At 36.8% G+C, this 19847-nt stretch overlaps 1 protein-coding gene across 1 annotated transcript in view; it reads right to left on the bottom strand.

Moving 5' to 3' along the window:
* The window catches only part of LOC138314290 (pyridine nucleotide-disulfide oxidoreductase domain-containing protein 1-like), a 33656-nt gene extending 18309 nt beyond the window's left edge, over positions 1-15347 (bottom strand). The window contains exons 1-4 of the mRNA XM_069254557.1: positions 15204-15347; positions 14916-14987; positions 14700-14756; positions 209-282 (exon numbers count right to left, since the gene is read on the bottom strand). Coding sequence (XP_069110658.1) covers positions 209-282; positions 14700-14756; positions 14916-14987; positions 15204-15332 — 332 coding nt within the window. The 5' untranslated portion in view covers positions 15333-15347. The remainder of the gene's footprint in view (positions 1-208; positions 283-14699; positions 14757-14915; positions 14988-15203) is intronic.
* Between the last annotated feature and the right edge of the window lie 4500 nt (positions 15348-19847).

Below are 19847 nucleotides of genomic sequence, written 5' to 3'. Positions count from 1 at the left end.
GTTGAATTTCTCACAGTCCAATGGTACTTATATTGTGTTCCTTTGGGATAGGATACCTGTTGAATTTCTCACAGTCAAATGGTACTAATAGTGTTCCTGTGGGATGGGATGCATGTTGAATTTCTCATTTAATCCCAATAATGCACACATTATTAACAAATATGTTTCCTCTCCTGTATTTCTGCACTTACAGTTAATTTATACTTACACAAGCTCGGTTGCGATCCCTCCATTTCCTACTACAAGTATTCTACGGGCATCATGCAGATGTTGCTGAAACTCCTAAAACAAAAGAGTAGATATTAACTATATTACTACATACTATGGAAACTTACAGAAGCAAATGAAAAAAGCAGAAATTTTAGATATCTCTGACTTGAACCACTTTAATGTGTAACTTACACAGATGTGTGTAATCTGATATCTAATGTGTACTTATAGGTAACTTTTACTACTATCTTTGTTCCAGCATGTCCCTGTGTAATCTGATATCTAATGTGTACTTATAGGTCACTTGTACTACTATCTTTGTTCCAGCATGTCCCTGTGTAATCTGATATCTAATGTGTACTTATAGGTCACTTGTACTACTATTTTGTTCCAGCATGTCCCTGTGTAATCTGATATCTAATGTGTAGGTCACTTGTACTACTATCTTTGTTCCAGCATGTCCCTGTGTAATCTGATATCTAATGTGTACTTATAGGTCACTTGTACTACTATTTTGTTCCAGCATGTCCCTGTGTAATCTGATATCTAATGTGTAGGTCACTTGTACTACTATCTTTGTTCCAGCATGTCCCTGTGTAATCTGATATCTAATGTGTACTTATAGGTCACTTGTACTACTATCTTTTGTTCCAGCATGTCCCTGTGTAATCTGATATCTAATGTGTACTTATAGGTCACTTGTACTACTATCTTTGTTCCAGCATGTCCCTGTGTAATCTGATATCTAATGTGTACTTATAGGTAACTTGTACTACTATTTTTGTTCCAGCATGTCCCTGTGTAATCTGATATCTAATGTGTACTTATAGGTAACTTGTACTACTATCTTTGTTCCAGCATGTCCCTGTGTAATCTGATATCTAATGTGTACTTATAGGTAACTTGTACTACTATTTTTGTTCCAGCATGTCCCTGTGTAATCTGATATCTAATGTGTACTTATAGGTAACTTGTACTACTATTTTGTGTCCAGCATGTCCCTGTGTAATCTGATATCTAATGTGTACTTATAGGTAACTTGTACTACTATCTTTTGTTCCAGCATGTCCCTGTGTAATCTGATATCTAATGTGTACTTATAGGTCACTTGTACTACTATTTTGTTCCAGCATGTCCCTGTGTAATCTGATATCTAATGTGTAGGTCACTTGTACTACTATCTTTGTTCCAGCATGTCCCTGTGTAATCTGATATCTAATGTGTACTTATAGGTAACTTGTACTACTATCTTTGTTCCAGCATGTCCCTGTGTAATCTGATATCTAATGTGTACTTATAGGTCACTTGTACTACTATTTTTGTTCCAGCATGTCCCTGTGTAATCTGATATCTAATGTGTACTTATAGGTCACTTGTACTACTATCTTTGTTCCAGCATGTCCCTGTGTAATCTGATATCTAATGTGTACTTATAGGTAACTTGTACTACTATCTTTGTTCCAGCATGTCCCTGTGTAATCTGATATCTAATGTGTACTTATAGGTCACTTGTACTACTATCTTTGTTCCAGCATGTCCCTGTGTAATCTGATATCTAATGTGTACTTATAGGTCACTTGTACTACTATCTTTGTTCCAGCATGTCCCTGTGTAATCTGATATCTAATGTGTACTTATAGGTAACTTGTACTACTATCTTTGTTCCAGCATGTCCCTGTGTAATCTGATATCTAATGTGTACTTATAGGTAACTTGTACTACTATCTTTGTTCCAGCATGTCCCTGTGTAATCTGATATCTAATGTGTACTTATAGGTAACTTGTACTACTATCTTTGTTCCAGCATGTCCCTGTGTAATCTGATATCTAATGTGTACTTATAGGTAACTTGTACTACTATCTTTGTTCCAGCATGTCCCTGTGTAATCTGATATCTAATGTGTACTTATAGGTAACTTGTACTACTATCTTTGTTCCAGCATGTCCCTGTGTAATCTGATATCTAATGTGTAGGTCACTTGTACTACTATCTTTGTTCCAGCATGTCCCTGTGTAATCTGATATCTAATGTGTACTTATAGGTCACTTGTACTACTATCTTTGTTCCAGCATGTCCCTGTGTAATCTGATATCTAATGTGTACTTATAGGTCACTTGTACTACTATCTTTGTTCCAGCATGTCCCTGTGTAATCTGATATCTAATGTGTTAGGTCACTTGTACTACTATCTTTGTTCCAGCATGTCCCTGTGTAATCTGATATCTAATGTGTACTTATAGGTAACTTGTACTACTATTTTTGTTCCAGCATGTCCCTGTGTAATCTGATATCTAATGTGTACTTATAGGTAACTTGTACTACTATCTTTGTTCCAGCATGTCCCTGTGTAATGTCCCTGTGTAATATGGTACTATACTATCTTTGTTCCAGCATGTCCTGTGTAATCTGATATCTAATGTGTACTTATAGGTACTTGTACTACTATCTTTGTTCCAGCATGTCCCTGTGTAATCTGATATCTAATGTGTACTTATAGGTAACTTGTACTACTATCTTTGTTCCAGCATGTCCCTGTGTAATCTGATATCTAATGTGTACTTATAGGTAACTTGTACTACTATCTTTGTTCCAGCATGTCCCTGTGTAATCTGATATCTAATGTGGTACTTATAGGTAACTTGTACTACTATCTTTGTTCCAGCATGTCCCTGTGTAATCTGATATCTAATGTGTACTTATAGGTCACTTGTACTACTATCTTTGTTCCAGCATGTCCCTGTGTAATCTGATATCTAATGTGTACTTATAGGTCACTTGTACTACTATCTTTGTTCCAGCATGTCCCTGTGTAATCTGATATCTAATGTGTACTTATAGGTCACTTGTACTACTATCTTTGTTCCAGCATGTCCCTGTGTAATCTGATATCTAATGTGTACTTATAGGTAACTTGTACTACTATCTTTGTTCCAGCATGTCCCTGTGTAATCTGATATCTAATGTGTACTTATAGGTCACTTGTACTACTATCTTTGTTCCAGCATGTCCCTGTGTAATCTGATATCTAATGTGTACTTATAGGTAACTTGTACTACTATTTTTGTTCCAGCATGTCCCTGTGTAATCTGATATCTAATGTGTACTTATAGGTAACTTGTACTACTATCTTTGTTCCAGCATGTCCCTGTGTAATCTGATATCTAATGTGTACTTATAGGTCACTTGTACTACTATCTTTGTTCCAGCATGTCCCTGTGTAATCTGATATCTAATGTGTACTTATAGGTAACTTGTACTACTATCTTTGTTCCAGCATGTCCCTGTGTAATCTGATATCTAATGTGTACTTATAGGTGTACTACTATCTTTGTTCCAGCATGTCCTGTGTAATCTGATATCTAATGTGTACTTACTTGTACTACTATCTTTGTTCCAGCATGTCCCTGTGTAATCTGATATCTAATGTGTACTTATAGGTCACTTGTACTACTATCTTTGTTCCAGCATGTCCCTGTGTAATCTGATATCTAATGTGTACTTATAGGTCACTTGTACTACTATCTTTGTTCCAGCATGTCCCTGTGTAATCTGATATCTAATGTGTACTTATAGGTCACTTGTACTACTATCTTTGTTCCAGCATGTCCCTGTGTAATCTGATATCTAATGTGTACTTATAGGTCAACTTGTACTACTATCTTTGTTCCAGCATGTCCCTGTGTAATCTGATATCTAATGTGTACTTATAGGTACTTGTACTACTATATTTTGTTCCAGCATGTCCCTGTGTAATCTGATATCTAATGTGTACTTATAGGTCACTTGTACTACTATCTTTGTTCCAGCATGTCCCTGTGTAATCTGATATCTAATGTGTACTTATAGGTCACTTGTACTACTATTTTTGTTCCAGCATGTCCCTGTGTAATCTGATATCTAATGTGTAGGTCACTTGTACTACTATCTTTGTTCCAGCATGTCCCTGTGTAATCTGATATCTAATGTGTACTTATAGGTCACTTGTACTACTATCTTTGTTCCAGCATGTCCCTGTGTAATCTGATATCTAATGTGTACTTATAGGTAACTTGTACTACTATCTTTGTTCCAGCATGTCCCTGTGTAATCTGATATCTAATGTGTAGGTCACTTGTACTACTATCTTTGTTCCAGCATGTCCCTGTGTAATCTGATATCTAATGTGTACTTATAGGTAACTTGTACTACTATCTTTGTTCCAGCATGTCCCTGTGTAATCTGATATCTAATGTGTACTTATAGGTCACTTGTACTACTATCTTTGTTCCAGCATGTCCCTGTGTAATCTGATATCTAATGTGTACTTATAGGTCACTTGTACTACTATCTTTGTTCCAGCATGTCCCTGTGTAATCTGATATCTAATGTGTAGGTCACTTGTACTACTATCTTTGTTCCAGCATGTCCCTGTGTAATCTGATATCTAATGTGTACTTATAGGTAACTTGTACTACTATCTTTGTTCCAGCATGTCCCTGTGTAATCTGATATCTAATGTGTACTTATAGGTCACTTGTACTACTATTTTGTTCCAGCATGTCCCTGTGTAATCTGATATCTAATGTGTACTTATAGGTCACTTGTACTACTATCTTTGTTCCAGCATGTCCCTGTGTAATCTGATATCTAATGTGTACTTATAGGTAACTTGTACTACTATCTTTGTTCCAGCATGTCCCTGTGTAATCTGATATCTAATGTGTACTTATAGGTAACTTGTACTACTATCTTTGTTCCAGCATGTCCCTGTGTAATCTGATATCTAATGTGTACTTATAGGTAACTTGTACTACTATCTTTGTTCCAGCATGTCCCTGTGTAATCTGATATCTAATGTGTAGGTCACTTGTACTACTATCTTTGTTCCAGCATGTCCCTGTGTAATCTGATATCTAATGTGTACTTATAGGTAACTTGTACTACTATCTTTGTTCCAGCATGTCCCTGTGTAATCTGATATCTAATGTGTACTTATAGGTAACTTGTACTACTATCTTTGTTCCAGCATGTCCCTGTGTAATCTGATATCTAATGTGTACTTATAGGTAACTTGTACTACTATCTTTGTTCCAGCATGTCCCTGTGTAATCTGATATCTAATGTGTGTACTTATAGGTAACTTGTACTACTATCTTTGTTCCAGCATGTCCCTGTGTAATCTGATATCTAATGTGTACTTATAGGTAACTTGTACTACTATCTTTGTTCCAGCATGTCCCTGTGTAATCTGATATCTAATGTGTACTTATAGGTCACTTGTACTACTATCTTTGTTCCAGCATGTCCCTGTGTAATCTGATATCTAATGTGTACTTATAGGTAACTTGTACTACTATCTTTGTTCCAGCATGTCCCTGTGTAATCTGATATCTAATGTGTACTTATAGGTCACTTGTACTACTATCTTTGTTCCAGCATGTCCCTGTGTAATCTGATATCTAATGTGTACTTATAGGTAACTTGTACTACTACTATCTTTGTTCCAGCATGTCCCTGTGTAATCTGATATCTAATGTGTACTTATAGGTAACTTGTACTACTACTATCTTTGTTCCAGCATGTCCCTGTGTAATCTGATATCTAATGTGTACTTATAGGTCACTTGTACTACTATTTTTGTTCCAGCATGTCCCTGTGTAATCTGATATCTAATGTGTACTTATAGGTCACTTGTACTACTATCTTTGTTCCAGCATGTCCCTGTGTAATCTGATATCTAATGTGTACTTATAGGTAACTTGTACTACTATTTTTGTTCCAGCATGTCCCTGTGTAATCTGATATCTAATGTGTACTTATAGGTAACTTGTACTACTATCTTTGTTCCAGCATGTCCCTGTGTAATCTGATATCTAATGTGTACTTATAGGTAACTTGTACTACTATCTTTGTTCCAGCATGTCCCTGTGTAATCTGATATCTAATGTGTACTTATAGGTAACTTGTACTACTATCTTTGTTCCAGCATGTCCCTGTGTAATCTGATATCTAATGTGTACTTATAGGTAACTTGTACTACTATCTTTGTTCCAGCATGTCCCTGTGTAATCTGATATCTAATGTGTACTTATAGGTCACTTGTACTACTATTTTGTTCCAGCATGTCCCTGTGTAATCTGATATCTAATGTGTAGGTCACTTGTACTACTATCTTTGTTCCAGCATGTCCCTGTGTAATCTGATATCTAATGTGTACTTATAGGTCACTTGTACTACTATCTTTGTTCCAGCATGTCCCTGTGTAATCTGATATCTAATGTGTACTTATAAGGTAACTTGTACTACTATCTTTGTTCCAGCATGTCCCTGTGTAATCTGATATCTAATGTGTACTTATAGGTAACTTGTACTACTATCTTTGTTCCAGCATGTCCCTGTGTAATCTGATATCTAATGTGTACTTATAGGTAACTTGTACTACTATCTTTGTTCCAGCATGTCCCTGTGTAATCTGATATCTAATGTGTACTTATAGGTCACTTGTACTACTATCTTTGTTCCAGCATGTCCCTGTGTAATCTGATATCTAATGTGTACTTATAGGTCACTTGTACTACTATCTTTGTTCCAGCATGTCCCTGTGTAATCTGATATCTAATGTGTACTTATAGGTAACTTGTACTACTATCTTTGTTCCAGCATGTCCCTGTGTAATCTGATATCTAATGTGTACTTATAGGTAACTTGTACTACTATCTTTGTTCCAGCATGTCCCTGTGTAATCTGATATCTAATGTGTACTTATAGGTAACTTGTACTACTATCTTTGTTCCAGCATGTCCCTGTGTAATCTGATATCTAATGTGTACTTATAGGTCACTTGTACTACTATCTTTGTTCCAGCATGTCCCTGTGTAATCTGATATCTAATGTGTACTTATAGGTAACTTGTACTACTATTTTTGTTCCAGCATGTCCCTGTGTAATCTGATATCTAATGTGTACTTATAGGTCACTTGTACTACTATCTTTGTTCCAGCATGTCCCTGTGTAATCTGATATCTAATGTGTAGGTCACTTGTACTACTATCTTTGTTCCAGCATGTCCCTGTGTAATCTGATATCTAATGTGTACTTATAGGTCACTTGTACTACTATCTTTGTTCCAGCATGTCCCTGTGTAATCTGATATCTAATGTGTACTTATAGGTAACTTGTATCTACTACTATATCTTTGTTCCAGCATGTCCCTGTGTAATCTGATATCTAATGTGTACTTATAGGTCACTTGTACTACTATCTTTGTTCCAGCATGTCCCTGTGTAATCTGATATCTAATGTGTACTTATAGGTCACTTGTACTACTATTTTGTTCCAGCATGTCCCTGTGTAATCTGATATCTAATGTGTACTTATAGGTAACTTGTACTACTATCTTTGTTCCAGCATGTCCCTGTGTAATCTGATATCTAATGTGTACTTATAGGTAACTTGTACTACTATCTTTGTTCCAGCATGTCCCTGTGTAATCTGATATCTAATGTGTACTTATAGGTAACTTGTACTACTATCTTTGTTCCAGCATGTCCCTGTGTAATCTGATATCTAATGTGTACTTATAGGTCACTTGTACTACTATTTTTGTTCCAGCATGTCCCTGTGTAATCTGATATCTAATGTGTAGGTCATTGTACTACTACTATCTTTGTTCCAGCATGTCCCTGTGTAATCTGATATCTAATGTGTACTTATAGGTAACTTGTACTACTATCTTTGTTCCAGCATGTCCCTGTGTAATCTGATATCTAATGTGTACTTATAGGTCACTTGTACTACTATCTTTGTTCCAGCATGTCCCTGTGTAATCTGATATCTAATGTGTACTTATAGGTAACTTGTACTACTATCTTTGTTCCAGCATGTCCCTGTGTAATCTGATATCTAATGTGTACTTATAGGTAACTTGTACTACTATCTTTGTTCCAGCATGTCCCTGTGTAATCTGATATCTAATGTGTACTTATAGGTCACTTGTACTACTATCTTTGTTCCAGCATGTCCCTGTGTAATCTGATATCTAATGTGTACTTATAGGTCACTTGTACTACTATCTTTGTTCCAGCATGTCCCTGTGTAATCTGATATCTAATGTGTACTTATAGGTCACTTGTACTACTATCTTTGTTCCAGCATGTCCCTGTGTAATCTGATATCTAATGTGTACTTATAGGTCACTTGTACTACTATCTTTGTTCCAGCATGTCCCTGTGTAATCTGATATCTAATGTGTACTTATAGGTAACTTGTACTACTATCTTTGTTCCAGCATGTCCCTGTGTAATCTGATATCTAATGTGTACTTATAGGTAACTTGTACTACTATCTTTGTTCCAGCATGTCCCTGTGTAATCTGATATCTAATGTGTACTTATAGGTCACTTGTACTACTATCTTTGTTCCAGCATGTCCCTGTGTAATCTGATATCTAATGTGTACTTATAGGTCACTTGTACTACTATCTTTGTTCCAGCATGTCCCTGTGTAATCTGATATCTAATGTGTACTTATAGGTAACTTGTACTACTATCTTTGTTCCAGCATGTCCCTGTGTAATCTGATATCTAATGTGTACTTATAGGTAACTTGTACTACTATCTTTGTTCCAGCATGTCCCTGTGTAATCTGATATCTAATGTGTACTTATAGGTAACTTGTACTACTATCTTTGTTCCAGCATGTCCCTGTGTAATCTGATATCTAATGTGTACTTATAGGTCACTTGTACTACTATCTTTGTTCCAGCATGTCCCTGTGTAATCTGATATCTAATGTGTACTTATAGGTAACTTGTACTACTATTCTTTGTTCCAGCATGTCCCTGTGTAATCTGATATCTAATGTGTACTTATAGGTCACTTGTACTACTATCTTTGTTCCAGCATGTCCCTGTGTAATCTGATATCTAATGTGTACTTATAGGTAACTTGTACTACTATCTTTGTTCCAGCATGTCCCTGTGTAATCTGATATCTAATGTGTACTTATAGGTCACTTGTACTACTATCTTTGTTCCAGCATGTCCCTGTGTAATCTGATATCTAATGTGTACTTATAGGTCACTTGTACTACTATCTTTTGTTCCAGCATGTCCCTGTGTAATCTGATATCTAATGTGTACTTATAGGTCACTTGTACTACTATCTTTGTTCCAGCATGTCCCTGTGTAATCTGATATCTAATGTGTACTTATAGGTCACTTGTACTACTATCTTTGTTCCAGCATGTCCCTGTGTAATCTGATATCTAATGTGTACTTATAGGTCACTTGTACTACTATCTTTGTTCCAGCATGTCCCTGTGTAATCTGATATCTAATGTGTACTTATAGGTCACTTGTACTACTATCTTTGTTCCAGCATGTCCCTGTGTAATCTGATATCTAATGTGTACTTATAGGTCACTTGTACTACTATCTTTGTTCCAGCATGTCCCTGTGTAATCTGATATCTAATGTGTACTTATAGGTAACTTGTACTACTATTTTTGTTCCAGCATGTCCCTGTGTAATCTGATATCTAATGTGTACTTATAGGTAACTTGTACTACTATCTTTGTTCCAGCATGTCCCTGTGTAATCTGATATCTAATGTGTAGGTCACTTGTACTACTATCTTTGTTCCAGCATGTCCCTGTGTAATCTGATATCTAATGTGTACTTATAGGTAACTTGTACTACTATCTTTGTTCCAGCATGTCCCTGTGTAATCTGATATCTAATGTGTACTTATAGGTAACTTGTACTACTATTTTTGTTCCAGCATGTCCCTGTGTAATCTGATATCTAATGTGTACTTATAGGTAACTTGTACTACTATCTTTGTTCCAGCATGTCCCTGTGTAATCTGATATCTAATGTGTACTTATAGGTCACTTGTACTACTATCTTTGTTCCAGCATGTCCCTGTGTAATCTGATATCTAATGTGTACTTATAGGTCACTTGTACTACTATTTTTGTTCCAGCATGTCCCTGTGTAATCTGATATCTAATGTGTAGGTCACTTGTACTACTATCTTTGTTCCAGCATGTCCCTGTGTAATCTGATATCTAATGTGTACTTATAGGTCACTTGTACTACTATCTTTGTTCCAGCATGTCCCTGTGTAATCTGATATCTAATGTGTACTTATAGGTAACTTGTACTACTATTTTTGTTCCAGCATGTCCCTGTGTAATCTGATATCTAATGTGTACTTATAGGTCACTTGTACTACTATCTTTGTTCCAGCATGTCCCTGTGTAATCTGATATCTAATGTGTACTTATAGGTCACTTGTACTACTATCTTTGTTCCAGCATGTCCCTGTGTAATCTGATATCTAATGTGTACTTATAGGTCACTTGTACTACTATCTTTGTTCCAGCATGTCCCTGTGTAATCTGATATCTAATGTGTACTTATAGGTCACTTGTACTACTATCTTTGTTCCAGCATGTCCCTGTGTAATCTGATATCTAATGTGTACTTATAGGTAACTTGTACTACTATCTTTGTTCCAGCATGTCCCTGTGTAATCTGATATCTAATGTGTACTTATAGGTCACTTGTACTACTATCTTTGTTCCAGCATGTCCCTGTGTAATCTGATATCTAATGTGTACTTATAGGTCACTTGTACTACTATCTTTGTTCCAGCATGTCCCTGTGTAATCTGATATCTAATGTGTACTTATAGGTCACTTGTACTACTATTTTTGTTCCAGCATGTCCCTGTGTAATCTGATATCTAATGTGTACTTATAGGTCACTTGTACTACTATCTTTGTTCCAGCATGTCCCTGTGTAATCTGATATCTAATGTGTACTTATAGGTCACTTGTACTACTATCTTTGTTCCAGCATGTCCCTGTGTAATCTGATATCTAATGTGTACTTATAGGTCACTTGTACTACTATCTTTGTTCCAGCATGTCCCTGTGTAATCTGATATCTAATGTGTACTTATAGGTCACTTGTACTACTATTTTGTTCCAGCATGTCCTGTGTAATCTGTATCCTGTTGTAATGCTGTAATATACTAATGTGTAGGTCACTTGTACTACTATCTTTGTTCCAGCATGTCCCTGTGTAATCTGATATCTAATGTGTACTTATAGGTCACTTGTACTACTATCTTTGTTCCAGCATGTCCCTGTGTAATCTGATATCTAATGTGTACTTATAGGTAACTTGTACTACTATCTTTGTTCCAGCATGTCCCTGTGTAATCTGATATCTAATGTGTAGGTCACTTGTACTACTATCTTTGTTCCAGCATGTCCCTGTGTAATCTGATATCTAATGTGTAGGTCACTTGTACTACTATCTTTGTTCCAGCATGTCCCTGTGTAATCTGATATCTAATGTGTACTTATAGGTCACTTGTACTACTATCTTTGTTCCAGCATGTCCCTGTGTAATCTGATATCTAATGTGTACTTATAGGTCACTTGTACTACTATCTTTGTTCCAGCATGTCCCTGTTTAATCTGATATCTAATGTGTACTTATAGGTAACTTGTACTACTATCTTTGTTCCAGCATGTCCCTGTGTACTCTGATATCTAATGTGTACTTATAGGTAACTTGTACTACTATCTTTGTTCCAGCATGTCCCTGTGTAATCTGATATCTAATGTGTACTTATAGGTAACTTGTACTACTATCTTTGTTCCAGCATGTCCCTGTGTAATCTGATATCTAATGTGTAGGTAACTTTTACTACTATCTTTGTTCCAGCATGTCCCTGTGTAATCTGATATCTAATGTGTACTTATAGGTAACTTGTACTACTATCTTTGTTCCAGCATGTCCCTGTGTAATCTGATATCTAATGTGTACTTATAGGTAACTTGTACTACTATTTTTGTTCCAGCATGTCCCTGTGTAATCTGATATCTAATGTGTACTTATAGGTAACTTGTACTACTATCTTTGTTCCAGCATGTCCCTGTGTAATCTGATATCTAATGTGTAGGTCACTTGTACTACTATCTTTGTTCCAGCATGTCCCTGTGTAATCTGATATCTAATGTGTAGGTCACTTGTACTACTATCTTTGTTCCAGCATGTCCCTGTGTAATCTGATATCTAATGTGTAGGTCACTTGTACTACTATCTTTGTTCCAGCATGTCCCTGTGTAATCTGATATCTAATGTGTACTTATAGGTCACTTGTACTACTATCTTTGTTCCAGCATGTCCCTGTGTAATCTGATATCTAATGTGTACTTATAGGTAACTTGTACTACTATTTTTGTTCCAGCATGTCCCTGTGTAATCTGATATCTAATGTGTACTTATAGGTCACTTGTACTACTATCTTTGTTCCAGCATGTCCCTGTGTAATCTGATATCTAATGTGTACTTATAGGTCACTTGTACTACTATCTTTGTTCCAGCATGTCCCTGTGTAATCTGATATCTAATGTGTACTTATAGGTAACTTGTACTACTATCTTTGTTCCAGCATGTCCCTGTGTAATCTGATATCTAATGTGTACTTATAGGTAACTTGTACTACTATCTTTGTTCCAGCATGTCCCTGTGCCTATAATCCTTGGTATCACTATGGTGATATGTCTACGTTCCTCTCCAGCTACAATGTTAATGAGCTTGTGTTACCATCCCTATTGTTTCTGTATTTATAAATGCCATACATGCCATATTTTTCTTGGGGTGGTATGGAAGATTGATAACCATTTTTAGGGATTTTGGTCTCAAATAAGGGAGGTGTACACACGACATATGAATAAATTCAATATCTGTTTTTCATGATGAAATTCTTTGCAAAATAAACACAAACACATACATGTAATTTCATGTTCTGTAACAATTTTGCTTCATTTAGGTATCATTTTTCTCATTGCATTTGCTTTCTTTGCTTATTGGAATACAGCATTAGTCGGAGTGTAACAGAAACAGTCTGCATTCATATTGAATTTTACTGACATAAAGGAATGCATGCTAAAGTAGTCACATCCCTAAACCAAGTTCTAGTGCGATTTTATTGTTCAAAATATCAGACTGAGCTTTTTAATATATCTTTCACAATAATGGATAATAATATTAAATAATGTTCTTAAATATACATTCACTAAATTCAGAAAATACAGAGAATTTTTACAGTAGTATTCAAAATGTAATTTAATCTGAGAGAAAAAAAGTAGATATCTTTTTAATTGGGTTTATTTAAATTCATTTACTAATCATAATTTTATTATTATTTATGTATTTTTTCTAAAAATAAATTCACACCGAAATTCTAAGAAATAAATAATACTGTTTCCATTTTTAAAAACGTGAATATTAGTGAAATCCTGAATTTGTATACAACCGGATCCACTATTACAATTACCCACTACGATTGAAAAGCTTGTGACATCAATGACATCACTCAGGTATAGATAGGCCTATCAAATATTAAAGACGTGAGTAAAGCATTTACAGTTGTAAGCAGTATTTGTTTTGTAGTAATGCTCAATACCTGTAGTCATAAAACTTATTGAAAGGTCAGCTGATTGTTTTCTAGGCAGCCGATAAACTGGTTGACTGCAGTTTACGTAAAACACAGACCTGAAAGTGACACCACAAGTCAAAGAGGAAATAGCCCAAGGCTGCTAATTAGGGGCACTGGGGTGTTGGTCACTCTCGTGCTAAAATTAACCTAGCATGTACACAAATATGGCAGCGAAAAATATAATAGACTCTCCTCCGGGGAGACAATAACAGGCTTTAAAATATGGGAGATTTTGTCTCATGCCTGGAGGTATGGCATGTATGAAATACCAGAAAAACAAAAGGCCCTGGGGCCTTAACAGTCATCTGACTATTGGCACAATACAACACCTCAAAGAATATAGTAGTGGCAAACAATTGTGGCAACAAAAGGTCCAGTTTCTGATACATTTGATGAATTTGACCTTGAATGAATGTCAAGGTTATTCATTTTAATAATCATGTTTGAACAAACATGTCACAGACCCAATATCAGGTCTCTAGGCCTTAGTTATTCACAAGAAGGTCAAGGTTATTAATTTGAACAAACTTGTTAGCCCTTCATACCAGCATGTCACAGGGCCAATATAAGGTCTCTATGCCTCTAATTAGTTATTCACAAGAAGTTGTTTAAAGATTTTAGCCCATTTGACCCCTGTGACCTTGAATGAAGGTCAAGGTCATCAATTTAAACAAACTTGGTAGCCCTTCATTTCAGCATGTCACAGACCCAATATCATATCTATCGGCCTCTTAGTTATTCAAAAGAAGTTGTTTAAAGATTTTAAACTATTTGACCTCCGTACCCTTGAATGAACTTGGTAGCCCTTCATGCCAGCATGCTGCCGGTCCAATATAAGTACCCTGGGCCTTTTGATAATTGAGAAGAACTCCTTTGAATGAAAAGTTTACGCACATTGCATGCCGCAACAAAGGACGGTGCATGATGACAATAGGTCATCCCAACCCTTCAGGTCAGATGATCTAACAGGATACAAAACATTCTCTTACCTTGACGCTCTGTGTGTCCCGAATTCCCAGAACAAATCTGTTGTCCTTACTGATGACCTACAGGAAAACAAATGTACAATTAGGGATGACTGACAAAGAAATCTGGGTTTAAATGTCTGTATAACATTCCAATTACCAAACTATATTCTCTTACAAAGTTAAATTTTAGTTAAAGATTAACTATATAGAACTATAGCTATAATCTGATTGACTTACCTTAGGTCGTCCTCCAGAACATAGACACAGTTGTTTATAATTAAAGGTCTGTCCATCTTTCACTGTTATAGACTACAACACAGTTTAAATATTAAGTATTAGTTCAAAGTGGTAGTTTCTGCATTTTTCAATTATGGTTGTGAATGAGATTTGTTTCATGAATTTTGTATTTGACCTCATATGAGGAGACAGTTATCACACAATGATGGGAAGAGCTGATTAATGCAGTGTAATTAATAAATACAGTTTTAATAGCTTGTGTATACCCCCTCTAACCACAGTACATACATGTGCTTCACTGTCTAGTGCAGTGACCTCTGTCTGAATGACCTTGACATTGGGACAGTCTTGCTGTACTGACATCCAAGGTCGTTCTTCAACATCAAATTCTTCTAAAGTTTTCGAGATCTGCAACATATGTAAACATTACATTATCTTAGTAATCTCATATAGTTTTCATGAATTTATATCACCTTGAAATGATAACCCAGCTTAACTGTATATTAAATGTTTACATGGTAAAAATCCCTTGCATCTGTTCATAACTCAATTTCTGAACAATGGGTAGGGAACAGGGTATTTCTCTTCAATATCTACAGATATTTTCTGTGATAATATACTTAAGATTGGAGTGCATTAGTTTACATAGTTTACATTGCCTATTGTATAGACATATATATATATAACATACACTTAATCACAGAACCAGGTACTAAGATACAAAACAACTAACTACATATATATACCAAATAGGACTGGATCTGTATACCAATATACATGCACTGGTACAAACTGTTTTTGACAGCATATTTAACAGCATTATCAACAGCTCAACCTACTGATTTGAATACGGTTTTATTATTAGACCTCGTATGTTCCTGTCCAAATTTATCCTGAAATATCAATTCAAGTAAAAGTATTGTATTTAAATCAGTGTCCAGCAGCATCAGCATAACTTAGACACTGGAAAGTGGAAATGTGTTTTTGTAAACATGAATACAAATTGACAGAGCTTAACATGAAGGCTTGACAACTAGCCTAACAGCTTAACATGAAGGCTTGACAACTATAGCCTAGCAGCTTAAAATGAAGGCTTGACAACTAGCCTAACAGCTTAACATGAAGGCTTAATAACTAGCCTAGCAGCTTAACAAAAAGGCTTGATAACTAGCCAAGCAGCTTAACATGAAGGCTTGATAACTAGCCTAGCAGCTTAACATGAAGGCTTGATAACTATCGCCTAGCAGCTTAACATGAAGGCTTGATAACTAGCCTAGCAGCTTAACATGAAGGCTTGACAACTAGCCTAGCAGCTTAACATGAAGGCTTGATAACTATAGCCAAGCAGCTTAACATGAAGGCTTGATAACTAGCCTAGCAGCTTAACATGAAGGCTTGATAACTATAGCCTAGCAGCTTAACATGAAGGCTTGATAACTAGCCTAGCAGCTTAACATGAAGGCTTGATAACTATAGCCTAGCAGCTTAACATGAAGGCTTGACAACTATAGCCTAGCAGCTTAACATGAAGGCTTGATAACTATAGCCTAGCAGCTTAACATGAAGGCTTGATAACTATAGCCTAGCAGCTTAACATGAAGGCTTGACAACTATAGCCTAGCAGCTTAACATGAAGGCTTGATAACTATAGCCTAGCAGCTTAACATGAAGGCTTGATAACTATAGCCTAGCAGCTTAACATGAAGGCTTGATAACTATAGCCTAGCAGCTTAACATGAAGGCTTGACAACTATAGCCTAACAGCTTAACATGAAGGCTTGATAACTAGCCTAGCAGCTTAACATGAAGGCTTGATAACTATAGCCTAGCAGCTTAACATGAAGGCTTGATAACTATAGCCTAGCAGCTTAACATGAAGGCTTGATAACTATAGCCTAGCAGCTTAACATGAAGGCTTAACAACTATAGCCTAACAGCTTAACATGAAGGCTTGATAACTATAGCCTAGCAGCTTAACATGAAGGCTTGATAACTATAGCCTAGCAGCTTAACATGAAGGCTTGATAACTAGCCTAGCAGCTTAACATGAAGGCTTGATAACTATAGCCTAGCAGCTTAACATGAAGGCTTGATAACTAGCCTAGCAGCTTAACATGAAGGCTTGATAACTATAGCCTAGCAGCTTAACATGAAGGCTTGATAACTAGCCTAGCAGCTTAACATGAAGGCTTGATAACTATAGCCTAGCAGCTTAACATGAAGGCTTGATAACTATAGCCTAGCAGCTTAACATGAAGGCTTGATAACTATAGCCTAGCAGCTTAACATGAAGGCTTGACAACTATAGCCTAGCAGCTTAACATGAAGGCTTGATAACTATAGCCTAGCAGCTTAACATGAAGGCTTGACAACTATAGCCTAGCAGCTTAACATGAAGGCTTGATAACTATAACTAGCCTAAACAGCTTAACATGAAGGCTTGATAACTATAGCCTAGCAGCTTAACATGAAGGCTTGATAACTATAGCCTAGCAGCTTAACATGAAGGCTTGATAACTATAGCCTAGCAGCTTAACATGAAGGCTTGATAACTAGCCTAGCAGCTTAACATGAAGGCTTGATAACTATAGCCTAGCAGCTTAACATGAAGGCTTGACAACTATAGCCTAACAGCTTAACATGAAGGCTTGATAACTATCGCCTAGCAGCTTAACATGAAGGCTTGATAACTATAGCCTAGCAGCTTAACATGAAGGCTTGACAACTATAGCCTAGCAGCTTAACATGAAGGCTTGACAACTATAGCCTAGCAGCTTAACATGAAGGCTTGACAACTATAGCCTAGCAGCTTAACATGAAGGCTTGATAACTATAGCCTAGCAGCTTAACATGAAGGCTTGACAACTATAGCCTAGCAGCTTAACATGAAGGCTTACAACTATAGCCTACAGCTTAACATGAAGGCTTGATAACTAGCCTAGCAGCTTAACATGAAGGCTTGACAACTAGCCTAGCAGCTTAACATGAAGACTTGACAACTATAGCCTAGCAGCTTAACATGAAGGCTTGATAACTATAGCCTAGCAGCTTAACATGAAGGCTTGACAACTATAGCCTAGCAGCTTAACATGAAGGCTTGATAACTAGCCTAGCAGCTTAACATGAAGGCTTGACAACTAGCCTAGCAGCTTAACATGAAGGCTTGATAACTATAGCCTAGCAGCTTAACATGAAGGCTTGATAACTATAGCCTAGCAGCTTAACATGAAGGCTTGACAACTATAGCCTAGCAGCTTAACATGAAGGCTTGACAACTATAGCCTAGCAGCTTAACATGAAGGCTTGACAACTATAGATAACTATAGCCTAGCAGCTTAACATGAAGGCTTGACAACTATAGCCTAGCAGCTTAACATGAAGGCTTGATAACTATAGCCTAGCAGCTTAACATGAAGGCTTGACAACTAGCCTAGCAGCTTAACATGAAGGCTTGACAACTATAGCCTAGCAGCTTAACATGAAGGCTTGATAACTATAGCCTAGCAGCTTAACATGAAGGCTTGACAACTATAGCCTAGCAGCTTAACATGAAGGCTTGACAACTATAGCCTAGCAGCTTAACATGAAGGCTTGACAACTATAGCCTAGCAGCTTAACATGAAGGCTTGACAACTATAGCCTAGCAGCTTAACATGAAGGCTTGATAACTAGCCTAGCAGCTTAACATGAAGGCTTGACAACTAGCCTAGCAGCTTAACATGAAGGCTTGATAACTATAGCCTAGCAGCTTAACATGAAGGCTTGATAACTATAGCCTAGCAGCTTAACATGAAGGCTTGACAACTAGCCTAGCAGCTTAACATGAAGGCTTGACAACTAGCCTAGCAGCTTAACATGAAGGCTTGATAACTATAGCCTAGCAGCTTAACATGAAGGCTTGATAACTATAGCCTAGCAGCTTAACATGAAGGCTTGACAACTATAGCCTAGCAGCTTAACATGAAGGCTTGACAACTATAGCCTAGCAGCTTAACATGAAGGCTTGACAACTATAGCCTAGCAGCTTAACATGAAGGCTTGACAACTATAGCCTAGCAGCTTAACATGAAGGCTTGATAACTATAGCCTAGCAGCTTAACATGAAGGCTTGACAACTATAGCCTAGCAGCTTAACATGAAGGCTTGATAACTATAGCCTAGCAGCTTAACATGAAGGCTTGATAACTATACCTAGCAGCTTAACATGAAGGCTTGACAACTATAGCCTAGCAGCTTAACATGAAGGCTTGATAACTATAGCCTAGCAGCTTAACATGAAGGCTTGACAACTAGCCTAACAGCTTAACATGAAGGCTTGATAACTAGCCACAGCTTAAATGCCTAGCCAGCAGCTTAACATGAAGGCTTGACAACTAGCCTAGCAGCTTAACATGAAGGCTTGACAACTATAGCCTAGCAGCTTAACATGAAGGCTTGATAACTATAGCCTAGCAGCTTAACATGAAGGCTTGACAACTATAGCCTAGCAGCTTAACATGAAGGCTTGACAACTATAGCCTAGCAGCTTAACATGAAGGCTTGATAACTATAGCCTAGCAGCTTAACATGAAGGCTTGATAACTATAGCCTAGCAGCTTAACATGAAGGCTTGATAACTATAGCCTAGCAGCTTAACATGAAGGCTTGATAACTATAGCCTAGCAGCTTAACATGAAGGCTTGATAACTATAGCCTAGCAGCTTAACATGAAGGCTTGACAACTAGCCTAGCAGCTTAACATGAAGGCTTGACAACTATAGCTAGCAGCTTAACATGAAGGCTTGACAACTAGCCTAGCAGCTTAACATGAAGGCTTGACAACTATAGCCTAGCAGCTTAACATGAAGGCTTGACAACTATAGCCTAGCAGCTTAACATGAAGGCTTGACAACTATAGCCTAGCAGCTTAACATGAAGGCTTGACAACTATAG

Source organism: Argopecten irradians, chromosome 1, assembly GCF_041381155.1.
Source record: "Argopecten irradians isolate NY chromosome 1, Ai_NY, whole genome shotgun sequence".
Classification (NCBI taxonomy): Eukaryota; Metazoa; Mollusca; class Bivalvia; order Pectinida; family Pectinidae; genus Argopecten; species Argopecten irradians.
The sequence above is the reverse complement of the archived record's forward strand: the minus strand, read 5'-3'. Positions and strand labels throughout refer to the sequence as shown.